This window comes from Stegodyphus dumicola, chromosome 1 (assembly GCF_044657685.1).
Source record: "Stegodyphus dumicola isolate Sdum_Otavi_A_Nest chromosome 1, ASM4465768v1".
Classification (NCBI taxonomy): domain Eukaryota; kingdom Metazoa; phylum Arthropoda; class Arachnida; order Araneae; family Eresidae; genus Stegodyphus; species Stegodyphus dumicola.
In genome coordinates, this window is record NC_140768.1 from 79,017,106 (window position 1) to 79,030,998 (window position 13,893).

The 13,893-nt window shown below is 29.3% G+C and overlaps 2 protein-coding genes across 3 annotated transcripts in view; one reads left to right on the forward strand and one right to left on the reverse strand.

Annotated features, from left to right (window-relative positions):
* The window catches only part of LOC118200332 (uncharacterized), a 109,093-nt gene extending 105,026 nt beyond the window's left edge, over positions 1 to 4,067 (reverse strand). The window contains exon 1 of one of the 2 annotated variants that reach the window (XM_085816678.1): positions 3,811 to 4,067. The gene's annotated coding sequence lies outside the window, so the exon portion shown is untranslated. Of the gene's footprint in view, positions 1 to 3,717 lie in introns of both variants that reach the window. The other variant, XM_085816674.1, reaches the window with a different exon arrangement.
* Positions 4,068 to 5,355: 1,288 nt separating this feature from the next.
* ATPsynO (ATP synthase subunit O, mitochondrial) overlaps positions 5,356 to 13,893 on the forward strand; it is a 36,783-nt gene continuing 28,245 nt past the window's right edge. The window contains exons 1-5 of the mRNA XM_085816684.1: positions 5,356 to 5,480; positions 9,730 to 9,777; positions 10,367 to 10,477; positions 10,773 to 10,845; positions 13,194 to 13,253. Coding sequence (XP_085672810.1) covers positions 5,451 to 5,480; positions 9,730 to 9,777; positions 10,367 to 10,477; positions 10,773 to 10,845; positions 13,194 to 13,253 — 322 coding nt within the window. The 5' untranslated portion in view covers positions 5,356 to 5,450. The remainder of the gene's footprint in view (positions 5,481 to 9,729; positions 9,778 to 10,366; positions 10,478 to 10,772; positions 10,846 to 13,193; positions 13,254 to 13,893) is intronic.

The following is a 13,893-nucleotide window of genomic DNA, read 5'->3' on the forward strand; positions in this document are numbered from 1 at the left end:
GAGGGAAATAAGAGATCATGAGATACGTCATGTGACAGTAATGGACGAATTACAGTTCTTTAATCGGAAAAGGGGGTAAATTTGGAAAAATTATTTTGTATTAAGCTTCATTGCGTGTTGTGTGAAATAATGTTGATTAATTTTCGGATTGCATGGCGCTATGTAAAGTGAATTCTAAATTTTTAATACGTTTATCTGATAATAATAATAAGTTGAGATTGTGTAAAAGGAAGGATATTACAGATAAGTTTAAATGGCGGTGCAAGAAATCTGGTGAAAATGGACATTTTGTGAAACGGAGTGTAAGGAAGGATACGTGGTTTGCTGAAAATAGTTTGAGTATGGGTGAAATTTTATTAATTTCTTATTACTTGGTAAATAGACTGCCAGTTGACTACTGGATTTCGGATTTAGAAATTAGCAGTAGTGCTGCAGCCGATTGGAACTCTTTCTGTAGGGAAGTGTGCGTGCCACGTAATGAAGATTCTGAAGATTAGGCAAGTTAGTATTCTTAATCATTTGAGGATATTATTTTTATGCATTGTTCTAAATGTAAGGAGTAAATAAATTAATATGGTATTATTGGAAAATTGTTATTAGCAATGATTTAGTTTAAAGTAATTAGGATTGTAATGTAATTTTTATTAATTTAATGTATGTGCTTATTTATATTTTAAGTAGTGTTTTTTAATTTAATTATATTTTAATTTAATGATCATGATTTTGTGAGTTATATGTTTGTAGTATTTTGGAATATGTTTGAGTAGTAGACGTTGAGTATTTTCATGCATTTTCGTGAAATTTTTCTAATTTACAAGAAAAAAGCAGTGTACATGGATATAGTGAAGAGTGTGCGCAATGCCATTTTTGTGCAATTCTGGGATGTTTTTTAAGTAAAAAATAAGTCGACGTGTACATGGTTTAGTTACATTTTAATTAAATGATAGTTATTTTGTGAATTTTATGTTGGTAGGAATTTGGTATACGTTTCAGTTGAAGTAAACGTGTATGGAAATAATTTAAATATTTGACACTAAGTATTTGTAACTATTTTTAATGTTTGCGTATAAATTCGTTGGTGACGTTTATAATATAATAGATAATTTAGAGGTAAAAGCTTTTGGATATTTTATTTATTTTATACGTGGAAATGGTCATCCTTGGAAAGGGTATATACTTTTTCGCGATCAGGTAATTTCATACATGTGCTTTTTACCGAGTTTAAAGATTAAGAAAATTTTTCTAATTTATGAGAAAAAAGCAGTGTACACGGGTATAGTGAGGAGTGTGCGCAATGTCATTTTTGTGCAATTCTGGGATGTTTTTTTAAGTAAAAATAAGTCGACGTGTAAATGGTTTATGTGTATGTGCTATTCTGAAAAAACGCGCAAGGAGTTTGCGATTGCCCACTTTTTCTCAATTTTGCAGTTAATATTTCTCATGATTAAGCAGTTTTGTTACATAAAATTTTTAGCATAAGTGTAATTCGGCTAGTAGATTGTTGGAAAAAGTGTTAAGTAAATGAAAAGAAACATGTCTTTGGCAGCGAAAAAAAAAATAGAGGGTTGCTGTAGCAGAGTTGGTCGCCAAATTTTCGCCAAGTTACCATAATCTAAAGATCAACCATAACGAGTCAAAGAATTGCACAAAATCAGTATCCATGTACCGGCAAAAATCGCCAAGGGGTACCTTAAACTATACTTTTACCGAAGAATTAAATACAGAATAACCCATACCTTTATGTGTAAAATTTGCAGATAACATTGTAAGATGAGTTAGCTACAGATCTCAGTTTTGCAATCACCATGCACTTTCAACTCAGCAACAAAGTTAATAGCATGTGCAGTCACCTGTTATAGAACTACTAATCATTAACATAAGTTATTTTTTACTTTTAATTTCTCTTTTATATCTACCGAAAATTTGGTTGAAATAATGTAACACAATAGGCAATAAAAAATAAAATGTCTATATTGAATGGTATTGAAATTTTTGTATTTAATATATTAAAATATTATGAACATTTTACTAATTGAAATTTTTATTTTATGAAAGTTCAGATTGAACAAAAAAAAAAAAAAAAAAAAAAAAAAAAAAAGGATTTAAAATTTATTCCCAAGGCCGAAACTGTTTTTATAAAACTCTCTACTTTAAACAAATTCACAATAAATGCATATTTACAATTAAAATTTAAGAAAAAGGCCTATAAGTAGTCTTTCTAAGTCTCTCGTATAAGAATATATATATATACATATACACATAATCTTCTGAATTCATATAATGATCCTTAGATAAACCATATAACCGAGATACTCGATTTGCTATTTTATCTGTTCCTATTAATGAGCTAATACTCACATATAGTAAAATTCCATACATATTTAAAAATGTAGTTAGCTTACATACTTAGAAAAGAATTTGAATGACCTTGAAAACAGGTATGTGCACAGATTATCTGTTGCATAATGCACAAATTAACATAACCGATAAATTATTCCACTATTTTAATTCAAATACTTACATGATATATACTGGTTAGAAAAACTAAACTATTCTTACATAAATTTAGTGCTTATCAAAATTTAGAAAAATGCTATATAATCATCTTAAATCGCACAAATATTTTCCAATATAGTTCCACTCAGATTTTGACATTAATATAATGTATCGCAAAATTTATAATAACCATTTTCTGTTTCAAAGCTATTCCAAAACTGAAATAATATTACCATTAATATGTTTACAATAATCAAGAGGTAGATTAAGCTCAAGAGCTAAAATTAAAGCATATATTTTAAAAGATTAAAAAATACATAACACCTATTATGATATATAATATTTACATGCAGGAAAAATATGGCTAATAATTTATTGATAAAATTCCTTCACTGGTTTTATCAAATGTATTATGTTCTCTCAGTTAGATGGAAACAGATAAAGGAGAAACTTCAAGGTTACCAAAGAGATTAAAGTAATAACAAGGAATTTATAATTAAACATACTTAATTTAACAGTAACAAAAGTCTAGAGACAAATAGTAACAATCACACTGATTACTCCTATTCAATAAAGGCAACATTATCGCACTCATAAATAATATTTTCTCTCAAACATAATTCACTTCTTAGACAAAAATTTATCGTAAAAAATTCGGTTTTCAAATACTTAAAAATATAAAGGGTAAAACGCACTTGTTAAAATACACAGAATTTATGCCTATAGCTTACAAATGCACATTTTATAATTTCCATTGTAAATTATAATCCATATAAACAAAAATTAGCACGAAAGATTGACATCTTCAGAATTACAACTTATTTCATGAAGGGAACTAACATCACATTAACACACAATATGACAGTATTTCGCTAGAAACTGATAGTTTAATTTATACGAAATGCTATTAAATGGAAAAAGTACTCAGAATGTGGACGAAAATGATAAACAACTTTATGCATCCTAAATAACAATCACGTCATGTACGTAAACGACCTCGTCATGAAGATCTGTTTACCAGGAAATGAACAATGCGTCGATAGCGCATTACATCAAATTTATGAAACAGTTTCGTAAAAATGATACTCATTAGCGCAACGTACAACAATTACACGTTTCAGCGAAACTATTACTTTTAATGCAAACATCAATAATTTAAGAAAAACAAAATAAACTTATTCCTAAAATCTGCAGTAAGGGGTGGGACAACATTATACGTACTGCGACGATGCTTTTTAGGAAAGTGAACTGTTCAGTTCGCAAGTAATTTCCGTAGAATAATAAGTGACAAATAAACAATATTAATCAAAACACCTCTTTGCAATGTCATATTAAGTAGTCAATAAAAATTCGATGTAAAGATCACGAAAATATGCTGACATCCTTTAAAATACGACTCATATCTCAACTTGAGCCAAGTAATCGTTGTTTACCACGTCAATTTATAACTAAATACGGCAGGTGGCGATAGTGTAGACACGAAATTTAAATATTATATTATTTAAGATTGCGTAATAGTTAACAGTCTTGAAATTCAAGGCTATTCCTCTATAATTGCAGTGTATAGTAACAAAAAATAAATGGGCGGATCATCAGGGTATACAATGAAGAAATGAAAAGCAATATTTCTTCTGGGTCATCAGTTTATAAACCTTCTAGCACGTGCGATGGTTATATACCATATCAAATTTAAATAGTGTTTAAATAACTTTGAAAAAAAATTATAATTTTAATGAAGAAAAGGCGGGTAGTTAAAAGCAGTTTTGTTAACTAAATAAGACTAACTTTTATACCTGATAGTCAAAAAATTTTAATAACCATTAGTTAATTATGAGAATAATAATAAAAAAAAAAACATTTCAAAGAACATAAATGCTCTTCTCAGATAACCTTCAGCCAAAAAGAAGGACACAAATTCATAATCTCATGAAATGAAATAAATTTATTAATTAAAAAATAATCTGATGAAAGCAAGAAATTTCCAATATCTCTGTTCGGCTAAAGTAGAAAATCTCAGTTTCTCCATGGAAATTATCAACATAAATAACACTTATGAATTATCATAAAATAAAGATACTCACAGAATTTTACTCGAGTGCATTTACTTTCACCCTTTCTTTCATACTGTGAATGAGATAGACTCTTTCTATTCTTACTCAAAATAATAAAAAAAAAATAATAATAAAAAAAATAAAAAAAAAAAATAAATAAAAAAAAAAAAAAAAAAAAGGAAAGAGAGAGAGAGAGAAAAGTAAAAAAGGAGAAAAGATAAAAAAAAAAGGGCGCCCTAAAAGATAAAATTCATTGGCAGGAGACCTTCCCCCCCTTTTGTATTCTTTTTTTCCCTTCACCCTTTCCCCCCTTTCACTGCAAATCGCGTATTGAACTCTACTGGTACATAAAAAAGAAAATAATAATAATAATAAAGAAACCGTTTTTTCAGACACAATTTTAGGACTAATTAGATTACTTATTAACGCTTATTTTTAACATTTTCGTTTGTTTTGATGAATATTGGGAGCAAAATCCCCTTACTTCCTAATATAAGGTGTTCTTGATTAGAAGTTATGTTTTTAGGTATTGCTTGATTTGGCTAAATTAAGGGGGTTAGAACAAACCTCATTGATTCTACTTTTCTTTGACTAAATTTTCACTTCTTTGATTCTTTTTAATCATTTTATCCTATCGTGTAGAAAATATCAATTTTTTTACTGCTAAAATTATTCTTATGTGAATTTATTTACGCAATTTTTTAGAAATGCTCTTTCTTCCACGTGGCATTTTGAAATGCGTAATTTGTTTGTATTTGTTTGAAACTGTAATGTGGTTGCAAGAATTTCAAAATTTTACTTTGGAAATGTCAAATTCAGCTTACTTATGAAATTAACTGCTAACTGTATGTGTACTTCGACCTTGTCTGTCTGCTGTCTGTGTGTACGGCAAAGGGAAGAATCATGAATCCTAGCAAAAACATGTTGATATTTGTAAGTGAATTCGGTTGTATTGAATAAATTAACAGTTGAGTTTGCATTTAATCGATGTAAATTCGTTTTATTGACCAAATCAAATATAATGCTGTAGAAAGTTAATTCTATAAATAGATGCCTATTAAAGTTTAATATAATTTGGTCTGCATAATGAATAAATTATTATTATTCGTAAACAATTTTAGTGGCCTAACAATTTAAATGCACAGTAATGTTTGTGTTTGTAAATTTAACTGGAAGAGGGGGAAGTTAACAGGGTTATGAGGATGAATACAAGGTTCTAATAACTAACTGTACTATTCTAGCCCATGACAAATAATCTTGAAATAGCATCACTTCTGTGCGAATACATGAATTGATGAAAGTACATCTAATTCATTTTGCATCGAAAATTTATCAGACTTTTTATTTGAATAATAAAAGTAAAAATTGAAAATACATATAGTCTGCAACAAAGAAAAACTCCCCAAAACAGTGGTGATCTTTTAGATCATGGGCAAGCAATCTTATGTTTTGAACTGGAGAGTTAAAGTTGACATGAGTAGATTATTAGAAAACTTGGGTAAAGTGCAGAATCGCCCACTTATTTGTTTGACGCTTTTTACAAGAGTAAGAAAAATCAGATTTTTGTCAATTTTCTTTAAATTTTTAGGTGAAAATAAGGCAATGTGTACATGGATAAAGTCAAGGGAGTGCGCAGTGCCACTTTTGTGCAATTCTGGGATTTTTTTTAAAGTGAAAATAGGCCGATGTGTACAGGGATACCGAGTATGTGCAATTCTTAAAAACGTGCCAAGCAGTGCATGATTCTGTACTTTTCCCAAAAACTTATTATCTCAAAGATCTGTAAATGAAGTTTCAGTGAAAAAATGAAATATTAAGTGATTAGTGCTGCAGTATTCACTTTTTGTACTTCATATTTTCTATAGATTCTACTTGTATTGCATTAGTTGGCTTTGCTGAGGTGATGAAGGAAGAGTTTCATAAAATTTGAGATTAAAGTATCTATAGCCAGCAAATGACTCAATCATAATGATAGGGTTACCATTTTTCTCTTAGTACCATGCTTATTGAAATAAGATTTGATGAGGGTCTACATTTTATTGTAAATAATTCTGAAAATTATTGCTGAATGGAATGTTGTGGAAATTAAATGTGTAAGAAATTAGAAGATATGGCTATTTTAAAGTGTTTAAAAAATTAAATTTAAGCATTTATAAAAATTCACTTTCTTTGATAGTATGGCCATTTTAAAGTGTTTTAAAAAATTAAATTTAAGCACTTAAGAATTATAAATTAGGAATATTTGAGATAAAAATTCACTTTCTTTGATAGTAACTGTTGCATTGTAAGAACTCTTTCCTTTAGTCCAATTCTATGTCTTATAGGGCTTTATTAACATACTGTGCATACAAAAACAGTTAAATGATTTAAATAATTTTAATTAATACTTGTGCACATACTGATTTGTAGGTATGTATTCAAAAATATTTTTGTTATAACTCTCTTGTTGAATTTTGAAATGTTATTTCCTGTTTTGTTTGTTCTTTTAGGCATCATTTTGAATATAGTTTTTGTAACTGTGTATTAGTATATAGAGTTCATCAGACACCATATGCAGGACCTCTAAAAGCCTTGAGAAACTGATAATTTTTGTCCCAGATTGTTATTAATAAACAGCTGTCTACCTAAGGAATCATCTGTTATCCCAGAAAATTGTACGTAATGGTATACAATATATGAAAATTGTACGTCATGATGCATTAGCTCAACATCAGAAGACATTGTTTCACATGGTCTACTGTTGACCAAATGGGTAAAGCCAATGAAATGCAGTAATATATGTCAGATCTGGTTCCAGTCTATGTTTTTATGGTTTCCTGTATGTTTAATATAATGATGAGCCAGTTCCTGTTGAAAAGTCCTTCATGAATGTATCTCTTCCATTAGGCAAGTAAATGGGCTAATCTTTGGAATATGGTAACAGGTAGTTTGGCGACATTTTGGTAAGGCGATAAAGGTTACTAGCTAGGACTTTAGCAGTGTACATGGATAAAATCAAGATTGTGCACAATGCCATTTTTGTGCAATTCTGGGACGTTTTTTTAAGTGAAAATAGGTCGACGTGTACATGGATACCATGTATGTGCAATTCTTAAAAATGCGGCAAGCAGTTTGCGATTCTGCACTTTCTACTAAGGGAAAAAAACTAAGCCTTATATTTTTTAGTGGAAATCTGTAATTTAGTGGTTTCTGTAGTTAAAAAAGAAAGATCTCTTTTATGTTATTATGTTTATATAAAAATCATTCTCATTCTTTTTATCTAAAATACATTTTGAAAACAATCAAGAAGAAATATAATAATAATTATAAATAATTAAAAAAGTAATAACCATGTACTGTATAATTATTGTAATTAATTGTCAAGAATATTTTTTTATTTCAATGTATTTTAATGTACATATATTTTAGTTCAAAGAATTATTATAGTAAATATTATAACAATTTATTATTATTATCAACTATAATAATAATTATATTATAATTCATTGTAATGAAAATAATGGCAATAAAATATAATAATTGGTACTCTTCTGTTATTGGACCAAATTCAGAAATGTATGTGCACATAGACTCTCATATATATGTACATACACATATACACATACATACGTAAGTACATACTTTATATGAGCATCCAGGAGCACACACGTGTACATACAAACATTTCTGAATCCGGTCCCGATAACAGAAGAGTACCTATTAATTAAATAATTGTGATAAAAATTTTATGCAATAATAGTTATTTATCACACTTTATCATAAAATCATGAATATATTGCAAAATTAATCTTTGGGAACTGTCATATTTTTAACAAAAATTAAACACAATGTATTCAAACAATTAATTGCAAGTGATGATCAGTATGTTATTGTAAATTGCTTAGCTCTTTGAGGGGCAGGAAAAGGCAATTAACTTTTTCAGCAAAACTCTTGTTTTATTTACTATATCAGGTGTTTCAATGAAATTATTTGCGACAATTACACATATTTTGTTCAATATGCATGAAAAATAAATGACCACTTCTGGTGGTTAGTGTCTGTGACCATCGCCCACAGAACACATCTCTACAAATCAGTCTCTATAGTTCTTATGGAAGCAGTTTTTCTTTTTCAAGCAGAGTGCAACTTTGCATGTGCTGCATTCCCACACTGTTTTTACAGGCTTTTTCTTGGTGCTGCAGAGTGCATGTCATCGGGATGTTGTCTTTGATGGCTGATCCTTATTTTCTTGAAGACGAATTGCTGCATCAACTACTGGCTTATGTTTCTTGATTGCCATCTAGTGAGCTACAAGGGAACCTCAGAAACAGTCAGTCTTGAAAAACCACTTGCACAAGTGAGTAAGACGTTCAGTTGAAAAAGTGTTTACTGTAGGTAACCACCGCCCTTCAAAGAGTTAAAAGTAAATTTTCCTCTTCCTTAAATCCGTGCTCTTTGAATACATTGAAAATAATTAAGGAAAAAAACCCCTATGACATGATTTATGTGCCATCAACTCTATTCCGTTAATAAATCGCTCTGAATGGCACATGTGTATTTTTGCTCTGGTTCTGGCTGGCATGGTTAAACTATATTGCAGTTTTAATTGCCTTCAGCAAAATTTTGGTCAGCTTTCTGCACAAGTAGGATGTAATGTGGCTTGATAAAAGGCATCATGCATATTTTTTCCCCCTTCTCATTTTAGGCTTTTGAAGTTATGCACAATGCCAAGTTTGTGCAATTTAGATTTTTTTTAGCAAAAACGTATCACTGTGCACATAGGAAGAATAACCGCACAAAAAACCAAAAAGTCTTCTTGTCTTCTGTGGAAAAAGAAGAATGTTAAAAAAGTAAGCTGCACTAGCAATTGAAAAAGATATAAAAATACCCAAATATTTCTCTCCAAAGTCATCAGCAAGTTTGCAAATATTTTCTGAACATGATTTTTTTGGTGGGATAATCAGAAAGTACCATTTTTCTTTTATAATTCTTATGAAAATGGGGTGTTACTTCATTTTCTGGGCAACTTAATTTGTACATGAAATGTAATTTATTTATTTATCTTGGAAAATGTGACTTAACTTTTAGTTCCAGTTTAGTTTGACTTGACTTTTAGTTTAGCATAAAAAATAATGTATGTTGATGCAGTTTCTTTATGCTATGTTTAAATAAATTTTCTATATTTTTTCAACATTCAATTTAGGTTCGTCAGCTGAGTACTACTCCTCTAAGACAGGCGGCTATGATTAAGGTAGTTAAATTTTACAATTAAATTGATGAAATTGTAATTAAATTCTCAGTAAGGTAAATTTCTGCAGTTGATTTAAGTAAAGTCTTTCAATCATTTTAATTACGTAAAAAATTCTGCAGGATACTTAGAATCAAAATTCTTCATGATTACTTACTGGCTTTCGTTAATATTTCTCTATCATTAGCAGTTATTAGAAATCCTTTTTCTTTATAGTTTATAAGTTGCATACTAGCTTTTCAAATATAAATATATGGCGTGTGTAAATCTAAAATGAAATTAATAAGGAGAGTCATTTTGCAGGTTATTATGATTGTTTGTTTGTATATTTCAATCAAATACATTTTTATGCATGATCATTTCATTTTAATTAAACCTTTAGCATAATCTTTAGATAAGTGAGGAAGAGTTCTGTTATTTTGTTGCTAAATTGCTTTTGCAATTAAGTGCTAGGATTTACATAATTTTAATAATGTAAATACATGGATTTCAAGGTAAGTTAAGTGAAAAATTATGTTTCTTAAAAAAATCACATTTTTCTATGTGTCAGTTAGCTCATATTGCTAAACATGAAAGTATCTTTGATTTACAGCCACCAGTTCCTGTTTTTGGAGTTGAAGGTCGTTATGCCACTGCTTTGTATTCTGCTGCTATGAAAGAAAAAAAACTGGATGCTGTGGAAAAAGATATAAAAGATCTGAAGGTGAATGTAACAATGATAATTTGGTATTTTAAATTTAGGATGATATGCAAATTTCAGAGTCATTTTTATCTCAAAAAGAGGAAAGTGCAGATTAAGCAGATTTTTAAATTATTTAATATATTATTTAAATGTAAATATATATTTTTATGTTTGTAATCTAGTTTAAGTTATGTTTCTGGATGTTTTTGTGTAAACTTAATACATTAGTAACTGAGAATTTATGGTGATGATTCTTTGTTTATTTATTCAAATTTGAAAATTATAGACGTATTAAAAATTTGTTGAATAAATCTAGGTTTTATTAAAACAAGATGTCAAATTTGCCGAATTTGTGATGAATCCTCTGTTAAAAGTGAATGTCAAAAAAGGTATGTGCTATATTACCATCTGCTCTTTTTTTTTTTTTTTTTTTTTTTATGTATACAGTCAAAAGTCATTAATTCAGACACCCATAATCCGGAATGATCTATAATCCGGACCTCAAAGCTACAAACTTTCTGCGCAGAGGCGTTTACGCATGCGCGTAAGACCTTTACGGCTGCGAATATGCGTGTGCGTATGCGCATAATACGTTTACGCATGCGCGTTTAATGTATAACAGACGGTATAAGCTAAGCTAAAATTATCCAATTCAGTTGATGTTGCAGATTGCGTTAGAGCAATTTTATAAAAGTAAGCTTGAACTTTCGATTATGTCAAATAGAATTTCCGATATATATTTACTAATATGTAAAGGATCTACAAAGTGAAAGTATGTTTCGAAATCCGAAATCTGTTTATCAATTTCACGCTGCGGCGGCTGGGGGGGGGGACGCCGTGGCACACAATGAATTGGAAGTTGATCTGTCAGCACTATCCTTATCTTCAGGGCAGAGGTTTAATTTTATTTGGCTTATAATTCCTTACTAAATGTAGTATTTCATCTCGATGTACTCCGTCTTTGATATGATTTAAATCAAATTCCTCGTCATTATAATTCGCTTCCGATAGCGAAGAAAGTAAAGTAAACAAATAAATATTAAGCTTTTTTATGTAAATTTTGATACCCTTTAAATCATAATTGTTCTTTATTTCATAAATTGCGGTTTTGTATTTTTAATGTTATAATTTCTGCATGCCATCTTACCAGATTTAAACTGATGATCTATAATCCAGAAAAATCAATAATCCGGAATCGCCAAAGTCCCGACGAGTCCGGATTAACGACTTTTAACTGTATAATTTATTTCATTTACTTCTTGTTTCAACTCTTTGTAATGTAAATGTGAAAAAAAAAAAAAAAATTCTGTTTGACACTAAATTGATAACAAAGATTCGAAGACAGCATTTTAAAAGCTCTTTGCAAATTCAATGCAAAAATTGCATGGAAAGAAATGATAAGCATAAAGATTCCTTTTACAAACAAAATAGTCTGTAAAATAGGTTGTGCCATTTGGTATAAAACTGATTAACTAATGAAATTTGGTAGATGCTTTTTCTTCTTTTGAACTTTTTCTTTAAATGAGCTTACCTAAATATGAAACAGTGAATATTACCGCCACTTGATACTGAGAGAGTGTTTATAATTGCTTAAAAGGAAATAAAATTTATTAGTACGTACAAACTGTTTATCTGCATCCCAAACAGTATGAAACATTTTTGTATCTCGTACACTTATGTAAAGAGAGGCAGTGGTTCATTCTGGTAGAATGTAAATCATGTTTGCATCACATTTGTTATGCATGTTTCTTTCTTTAACACCTTGAAGAGGTGTTACTATTATTACAGTACTTTCTGATTATCTGTGCTTTTTTCTTAACTTTCCCCCCTTCCTTTTAACTGCAATGTACTTTTTAAAATATTGACATTCTCCTATTTATAACATTTTACATTCAGGAAAGAAATGCAGAAATAAATTTCAAAATTGAAATTTCTTTGTTTTAATTTTGTTTCAATATAGAGATTTTATTAGCTGCCAACAGTATTATTTATATAAGAGTTTCTCTTGAGTATTAGACTGTAGTCTAAAGTTTTCAGAATCCCTTCCCCATCACCTCCTCATTTAGCCATTTAACACTTCCCTCTCCTTTCTCACTTAACCATAATTTACCAATTTACTTCAAAATTCAGTTAAATCTGAATCTTAGTTATGAAGGTTTGATTTATACTCGATACATTTTTTAAATTCATATTCAACTGGAAATTAAGTATCAAGTGCTGTGTTGTAGAAAGTGATATAAATATGCTTAGAGCAGTATTACAAAAAGAACTTGCCAGATAACTAAATTTTAAAGTAACGGCTAGTAAATGACAGGAATTGATGCTAATATTACACTGATTAATTTTATTTATCAGTTGTTTCGTATTTTATTGCTTCCACTTTTGAGAGAATGATTTAGAAAATATATATTGATCTCTCTCTCTCTTTAAAAAAAAAAAAAAAAAAAAAAGATTGAAAGTGGTAGTGCCAATTTTAAAATTTGCTTTTTAGTTATATGCATTTATGACTGAAAAGTATAACAGTTAAATTTAAGTTTTGGATTTTCTAATTTTCTCTTTTGTTATTATTTTTTTCTACAAATTGTTTGGAATTTCTTAAATTTAACATATATTTATTAATTATTTGTGTGTTCTTCAGGAAAGCTGTTTTTGTTGTAGTTTATTCATATAAATTACAAAAAAAAAAATTTTTTTTTTACTAGTGTACAAAGTAGATAACAGATATTCAACTTTTCAGATGCATTGGCTAAAATCTTTTCAAAGAAGAATTACACACCACTTACTCTTAATTTATTAGGTAAGTATAAGTAACTTGTTTAAGGCAAACAGTTAGTTAACATGAACAAAATTTTGGTGCTGGCACTAATATACATAATTTTATAGGAAGATTTGTAAGTTAACATGAAATTTGGTTAGTATGAATTATGAACTGTTTTCTAGTCCATTGCATCATTAGAGTTTTTTCATTTAACATGAACTTTGAAAGTTTTCCAACTTTACCAATGTAAAGGTTCATTTTACCCCCTCCCCCCAAATGCAGTATATTGTTTTCAATCTTTGGATTAGGGCATCATGAAGAGGTCTTATTGAGTGGAACTTGTGAGGGCTGCGATTAATGCTGCTGAAAAGGAGATGAAAAGGCTAACTTGGAGTGTGTTTGGTTCAAAATTTGTAAGTTAACATGAAATTTGGTTAGTATGAATTATGAACTGTTTTCTAGTCCATTGCATCATTAGAGTTTTTTCATTTAACATGAACTTTGAAAGTTTTCCAACTTTACCAATGTAAAGGTTCATTTTACCCCCTCCCCCCAAATGCAGTATATTGTTTTCAATCTTTGGATTAGGGCATCATGAAGAGGTCTTATTGAGTGGAACTTGTGAGGGCTGCGATTAATGCTGCTGAAAAGGAGATGAAAAGGCTAACTTGGAGTGTGT